At 53.0% G+C, this 7,365-nt stretch overlaps 1 protein-coding gene across 1 annotated transcript; it reads right to left on the bottom strand.

Annotated features, from left to right (window-relative positions):
- Positions 1–1,907: 1,907 nt before the first annotated feature.
- On the bottom strand, positions 1,908–6,843 carry WFDC5 (WAP four-disulfide core domain 5). The gene is made up of 4 exons (XM_032350557.1): positions 6,644–6,843; positions 3,124–3,264; positions 2,901–3,041; positions 1,908–2,517 (listed from the first exon to the last, which is right to left on the bottom strand). The coding sequence occupies exons 1-4, from the start codon at positions 6,726–6,728 to the stop codon at positions 2,513–2,515; spliced, it is 372 nt and encodes a 123-aa protein (XP_032206448.1). The 5' UTR covers positions 6,729–6,843; the 3' UTR covers positions 1,908–2,512.
- Positions 6,844–7,365: the final 522 nt, after the last annotated feature.

The following is a 7,365-nucleotide window of genomic DNA, read 5'->3' as shown; positions in this document are numbered from 1 at the left end:
GGCCGTGCACTGGGTTCCAGCTGCCTGGAACTGAGACTGGTCACTTAACCTTTTTGGCTCTTTGGGATCCCCATGTCTCAGATGTGCAAACTGAGTCCTTAGAACTGGAAGGAGTTCTCAAAGATGGGATGTAATTAGTGTCATCAGTAAGGATGTCAGCTTTGGCATCCCGCTGCTGGGCTTTGAATCCCAGCTCCACTACTTACCAGCTGTACAGTCCTGGCCAAATCGACCTCGTTGTGCCTCAGTTTCCTCATATGTGCAATGGGGGAAAATGACGAAGCCTACACAGTGAGGCTATGAGGACGTAATGAGATTGTATGTGAAGTAATTAAAGGGACACCCAGCACGGAGTCAGGGCTTTCATTTCAGCTGTTGCTGATTTTATTAGTAGCTAAGGGGGAATACGATATGGCTGAATCCTGGCTACTTCGCCTCTTAACTGGGTGTCTTGGGCAAGTCTCTTAACTCAAAATCTCTTCTTGTCAAATGGCAATAAGCTTGCCCACCTCCCTTGGGGTTACAGGATGGAAGAATGAAATGATGTTTTAGAGCGTGAGGCACGGGATGGGCATTCACTCAAGAATCACAATCATTACCTGAATTCAACAAGCTCTCGCTGTTATGAATCTATAAGAAATGCCTCCCTCCCCAACCCCTCCATCTCACTGGCTTCCTATCACAAACCTTTATTTTGCTCTGGCAGGTGAAGGGATTGGCAGCTCAACCTCAGGCCTGCCTCAGCTTTCCTTCATCCCAAGACCAGCGGCTTCTGGGCAAGCACTTCTCATGGCAGAGGACGGAAGCTCCGAGAAGGCTGGTGCCTTGCCTTGGGACTGGCGCATGTCACTTGAGCCCACATCCCATCAGTCTCAGGGCGAAGCCCTAAACCCCTGGGCGGGGCATGGGTGCTCTCCCCCAGGGAAGCCATGGTAGCGGTGGGGAGGGAAGAGGCGTCTCTGGGCAAACAGTACAATGTACCTTATTATCTGTGTCGACTGCTTGAGTTTATAGATGGGGAAACTGAGGCCCAGAAGAAAAGGAAATATCCAAGCTCACAGGGCATCAGTGACCCCCAGATTATTCTTCTCCTTGTCCTCCTCCTCCTCTCTTGGGTCTCAGCATGTATCCCTATAATCAGCATTTGCTGATTTTGAGTTCAGCCACTTGAACCCCATGAGAAGGACTATGGCAGTGAAGAAACAGGATTCTCTCCATCTTCCAACAGGGCAGACAGAATCCTTGAGTGGTGACTCACCTGTGACCACACTACCACGTCAAAGGAACAAGGAAAGAAAACCCAGGATTCCCAACTTGAGCTGGGGGTGGACTGGCCAACCCCAGATTCCATCAGGGCACAAGAGGAAACCCAGCAGATAAAGCAGGGAGGAATCTGCCTGGTCCCCGCCACTCCCCAGAGTGAGTCCTGGGTGACTGGGACAGCCAGGAATCCAGCCCTCTGGGTCCAGGAGTGTCCCTTGGGATGGCTGTCATTCTCTCATTGACCCCCTCCCCTGCCCTATTACACCTGGACTACAGACTGACCCTTGAGAAATCCAGGTGAATGAGGTATCGTCCAATGCGAGACAGACTCTCCCAAAAATAATGAGATCCCAGCTGTTCAAGCAACATTTCCCAAATGTGGAGCAATTTGAAATGATCTTAGGGCGGACCTGGATGCGACATTCTACAACACTGACTCTTGAGAAAGTTGTCTTCTCAGTCCTTCTGATTACCTTACGAAAGAGGTCCCAGTTTTGAGATGTGTGTCTTTAACGTGTCTTTAACCCTTGCTAATCTTCATTTATTACCAGAGCCAGAGAGGAGCCTTTGGGCTTACAGTGTTGGTAGGCGGCAGCATCTAGGTAGAATTTAATACCATTATGTAATATTGTTTCATCTGACAACTTTTACTTTAGTGGACCTTAGCAATTTTCACTGCATTTGCTTTTACAACTACATTTTATTTGTGGCAAGTGATCCTGCCTATTCCATTTATAGTGATGATGTCAAGGTTTTCTTTTGAAATAAACTTATTTATATACCAAAGTGAGTCCATTCAGAGAGAGACATTAGATAACTAGTAGTGTAGGCAGTACACAAGATATCATGATGCTGTTTTGCAGGTGTGGCAAGAACAGTACAAAGGGGTATGCAAATAGAAAATGTCTGGAAAACTCTGCTAGAACATACGTTCAAAGTGGCTGGGCTGCCTCAGGGAGCGGTTTGGACCCCTCAAAGAGGGGCCTACCTGAGTTGGGCATTTTAGGTGGAGAAACACGCAAAGAGATGGGGCGGTGGTGCAGCATGATGGGAGTCTATCTGTGCACCTTGACTCCCAGGAGGAGAAACCAGGGGTGGATGGTGGCAAGGGAGGGGTCAGCAGATCAGTGCTCATCAGAAGGTTGGAACTGCTGCAAGCAGAGACAGAGGTGTCCAGGTGGCAGGGTCCCAGGCCCCCATCAACATCTCTTCCTGCTAGAGACCCCATCCTGAGGGTCCAAAACCAGAATTAGCCTGGGGAGAGAGAAGGAAAGGGTTATGTCCCCGATTGCAGGATTCTGGGGTCTTTAGAAACTTGGATCCTCTCTCCACCCCATCAGCCCAGCCCTCGGGGTGGGGGGCACTGAGGCAGAGTGGCCAAGCCTCCTTCACAAGGGCCAGATGAAGCTCAGAGCCGTTGTGAGATCAGCAAGAGAACGGAGGATTGCCAGTTCCTCCAGGTCCCAAAGGGTCCTAACAGGACCCCTTCCCTCCCACACATCCACTTCCCAGGTCTGATGTAGGCAGCCCCAGGATCCTACAGGTAAGTGTCCCATTAGACTTATTGACCTGGAAGGACCATCTAATGCTGGGGCTAAGAGAGGGAGAGAACCCGGCCCAGGTGCAGAGGAACGTACCTTGGACAGGGTTGCGACAGTCTCGGCCACAGGCCCCGAGGCAGCACCGACTGGAGCCCCTGCAGTCTGAGTCCTTGTTACATAGGTGCTGTATGGGGCTGAGGCAGCGCAGGCGGTCCTCGGGGCAGTTGCCCCGCTTCACTGCAACAAAGGGGTTGGTAAGCCCTGCCCTGTGCCCAGCCCCGGGGCTTGGGCACCAAGCAGGGCGGAGAAGGACACTCACCGGAGACCATGGGGACACACTGGCGGAAGCACGCTTTGTAGCAACACTTCATCCTTGAGGGACACTGGCTATCATCCATGCAGTGGTCAGGCACCGAGAGGGGACAGGGTCCATCGTCCGGTGGGCAGCCCCCAAATTTCTCTGCAAGAGAACCCCCAAGTCTTGTAGCTGGAGGCAGCTCCAAGTCATGTAGTAAGCACTGAGCTGGGAATCACGAGATCCAAATTCTCTTTCCTTATTTCTTGCCTATCCTTTGGGAAGCTTTTGTGTTGTTTTATTTTTTGTTTTTGCGGGGATAGGGGGAATAGACTTGCTTTTATTTGTATAATAAGTATAATTGTATAATTTTTTAAAAAGATTTTATTTATTTATTTGACAGAGAGAGAGATCACAAGTAGGCAGAGAGGCAGGCAGAGAGAGAGAGAGGAGGAAGCAGGCTCCCCGCTGAGCAGAGAGCCCGATACGGGACTTGATCCCAGGACCCTGAGATCATGACCTAAGCCGAAGGCAGCGGCTTAACCCACTGAGCCACCCAGGCGCCCCAACTGTATAATTTTATTGTATAATTGTATAGTTTTATTTGTATAATAGGTGTAATTGACATAACTTGTTAGTTTCAGGTGTACAGCAAAATGATTTTATATTTATATATATTGTGAAATGATCACCGCAGCCAAGACTAGCTAGCGTCTGTCCCCATGCGAGTTAGAAACCTTTTTCTTATGATGAGAACTTTTAAGATTTTCTCTCTTAGCAACTTTCAGATATGCACTGTAGTAAATTACCTATAGTCACCATGCCGCCCATTACCTCCCCACGACTTATTTCTCTTATAACTGGAAGTTTGTACCTTTGACTCCCTTCCTCACCTCCCCTACCTCCTACCCATGCCCTTTTGCAAAGACCAGTCTGTTCTCTAAAAGCTTGGTTTTGTTTGTTTGTTTGTTTTGATTTCTTGGTTCCAATGTGAGATCATACAGCATTTATCTCTGTCTGCCTCATTTGTCGCCTCCATCTTCAAGGTCTGTCCACATCATTGCAAATAGTTGGCAAATTTTTCGGTTTTGTTTTTGGACGGCAAGCCTCAGTTTTCTGTCTGTGGAATGGGAGGCTGGACTCCTTCCTCCCAGGGCTGCTTTGAGACTCAGATGACATGAAGGATGGCGACAAATGAAGTTCGACACCGGCATCTGGGCCAACAAGGTCGTGCCTGGACCAGGGCTGCCCACCTCCTTGTGTTCGTCCTCAACACGTTTTCCATCCCGGACTCCTGCTCTCCCAGCGGCTTCTCTTGGAGGGGTCTTCTTTTGCGGGTGCTCTGCACGGTCCTCTCTCCTCTAGTGGAAACACCGCATCCTTGGGAGACCCTCCTTCTCTGACCGCTGTCCCCCAGACTAATTAGGTCAGCACGCTGCACTTTTTCTTTCAGAGTCTGTGACTCTGCATCTATCTGTCTGCTTCTGTCCCTTGGCCGGAGGCTACGAGAATAGATCCTGTTCCTGCTTCTCTCACCATCAGACCGAGGTACGGTCTTTGATGCAGACCACCAGCAGCTCAGCGACTGTTAGAAAGGAAGGATTTTCAAGTGTCTCCCAGCATCGTCAGCTGTCATCAGGCTGCCGCACTGTCACACGGCCGGCCGTTATTGGGCACACCTTGTACTGTGTGCTTGCCCTGCTGCACGTGGCCTTGTGTCAGGGATCCTTATGAACTTGGTCTTTGAGGTCTTTGAGCTTGGTTCTCTGACAGTTCTAGAATGCTCTGTCCCAGAGCTGATCGAGCCATTTTTCTTGTTAGGATGTTGGGCCACTTCATTCAAGCAGAAGGCTTGAATCAGTATCTTCTTCCACTCAGAGGAGAAAGTTAAGGGTTCGAAGGGCAGTGATTGTCCAGACCCACAGGGGCCTGAACTAGGACTTTGAGTCCTCTGGCCTCTTACCCCTCTGCTCCGGCCACCACTGAGTCCTGGGGAGGATGGAGGCTGGTCCCAGGCCTTCACTTTAGCATCTGAGAAAAGGTTCAAAAGCCTCCAACAGCAGCTGCAGCCGGTGCCATGGCTGTACCTTGCATCTCCCTTCCCCTTCCAGCCCTGTCCACGCGCACAGGGGACACCTTGCTCACACAGCAAGTGCTCAAAACCCGCTTCACTCATTCCATCGGGTTGTCTTACACTGAATTGTGCCCCCTGCTGGAGAAAGGGCAGCTAGTCTGTGAGGGCGCCCCCTACTCCGAAAAGCCCCTCCTCCCCGGCTGGGAGTTGGTGAGACCCCAGGAGGCTCTGAGGTCCAGGGGGGTAGCCCTGGCCAGAAGAGCTCAGGCCTCGAGGAGTGAGCGGAGACGAGTGGCCTGAAGTCTAAGAGGATCTCCCTGTGGGCTGGGGTGGGATGGAGGGGACCTGGTCATGCAGCCGGGACAGCTCCTTGGGAGGAGGGGCCGGGAGCTGAGCCTTGAGGACTAGACAGACAGGAAGAGAGAGTCAGAACTGGCATTTCAAGTAGCTCAGTTTTCTCAGCTGCAAAATGGGGATAAAAATAGTCCCAATCTCTCAGCATCTCAGTGAGGAGCCACATGCATCACAGCCAGCAGGGGTCTGGCCCTGGAACTCACCAGCATCCTTCCCTCCTCAGCCAGGGCCTGAGCTCTCTGCTCCCCAAACCAGCTGGCGCCCCAAGGAGAGAGCCCAGCCTCGGAGGAAGGCACCAGTTAGGCTAGAGGGAGCAGAGAGGAAGTCAGGACCTGCTCCCCAGCACCGTGGAGGAGGGAACCTGTCCCCATTACTGCCGTCTTCCCCCAAGGGAGGGCCAGGGAGGCACGGGTGTATGTAGGTCATGGCGTTCCAGTCCCAGAAAAGCAGGAAGCGGAGGCCTTCCCCAGGTGGGGAGGCACCTGTCCAGCCTCGCCGGCAGCCCCAACGTTCCCCACCCGTCAACAGGTCAGGCCCAGCCTTTTCGAGGAGGCTTGGGAGAAGAGAGGTAAGGGTAGAGCTTCCTCCCAAAGATCCCAGAAACCACAGCCCTACCTAGTCTGGGAGTCCCTCGCGCCACCGATTGGCCTCTGGGGCCCGGGAAGGACCTGAGAAAGTTGGAAACAAGATGGGCAAAGACCAGGCCAGGCACAGCCTTGGTAGCAACCGAAGATGACAGAGAGGGTCATCGCGCTGCCATGCGGGCCCACAGATCCTAATAATCCACAGAGACAAGGAGAGAAGAACAGGTATGGACAGGTTTGCTCCCCACTCCCCCAGAGACACAAAGAGACAGGCGTGTGCACAGACACACACAATCCCACACTCAGATATGTAGACGAGACCGTGACCTTGGCAAGAAGACCTTCACAGCTACAGACGGAGCAGGCCGGCAGCACAGAGATGTACCCACAAACACCAGCTGCTGGAAGCATCCAGAAGCTGGCATCCCCAGCTACACACACGTCACACTGCACTGCCTCCCCCAACCCTCACTCTTCCCAGAGACGTAAGAACTACCCGGTCTCTGGAGCAGAGGAAGCCACCCACACTCACCTCCCTTCTTCCTGGCGGAGGCAGCAGGCAGCTGGCTCCCCAAAGCCAGGAGGCCCACCAGGAGGAGAAGGCTCCAGGCCCTCATGTTTCTGCTACAGGCACTTAATAAGGTCAGGGGCCTGGGGCACCCTAAATTGACCCCTACAGCTCCAGGGAGGCCAGAGCAGCTGAGTCAAGGGAGGAAGGCGATGAGGTGGATGGTGTGGTTCTTGTTTGCCTCGTCCTGGCCCCGCCCCCTGTCCACGAGCCTCAGGGCAAGGGTGCTTGTGCAAGAGCTGAAGATGGGTGGGTGGGAGCAGGGGCTGCATGTTGGGGTCCAGGATCCAGTCCTGCCTGCTGGACTTGGACTCTGACCTCCAATAAGCCGGCTCCCTCTCCGGGCCTCAGTGTTTCTCATCTGGATAAAGAATGAAGGTTGTTGAGGCAGGAGATCACTGTCCTGGCTCTCTCAGGTCTTGCCGCCCCAGCGGGGTGGCAGTGTTCTGGATGCCGAGGAGGAATTAGGGTTAAGGTCAGAGCTCCCTGCTGGAGAATGTGGGCTGGGGCAGGTGCAGTGAGTGAGGCCAGCTCTGGTCTCTCCTCCTGGGCTTCTGTGGGGAGGAAAGAGACCTTCCTGCCACTGGTGAATCACATCCAGCGGCATCTGGTAGAACCGCCCTCTGCCTGGGACTGGCTCAGGGCTCAGGGTGGTTGTTTGTTTGGCTGAGGTGACTGGTCGCAGC

The sequence above is a fragment of the Mustela erminea genome, chromosome 7 (assembly GCF_009829155.1).
Source record: "Mustela erminea isolate mMusErm1 chromosome 7, mMusErm1.Pri, whole genome shotgun sequence".
NCBI lineage: Eukaryota > Metazoa > Chordata > Mammalia > Carnivora > Mustelidae > Mustela > Mustela erminea.
The sequence above is the reverse complement of the archived record's forward strand: the minus strand, read 5'-3'. Positions and strand labels throughout refer to the sequence as shown.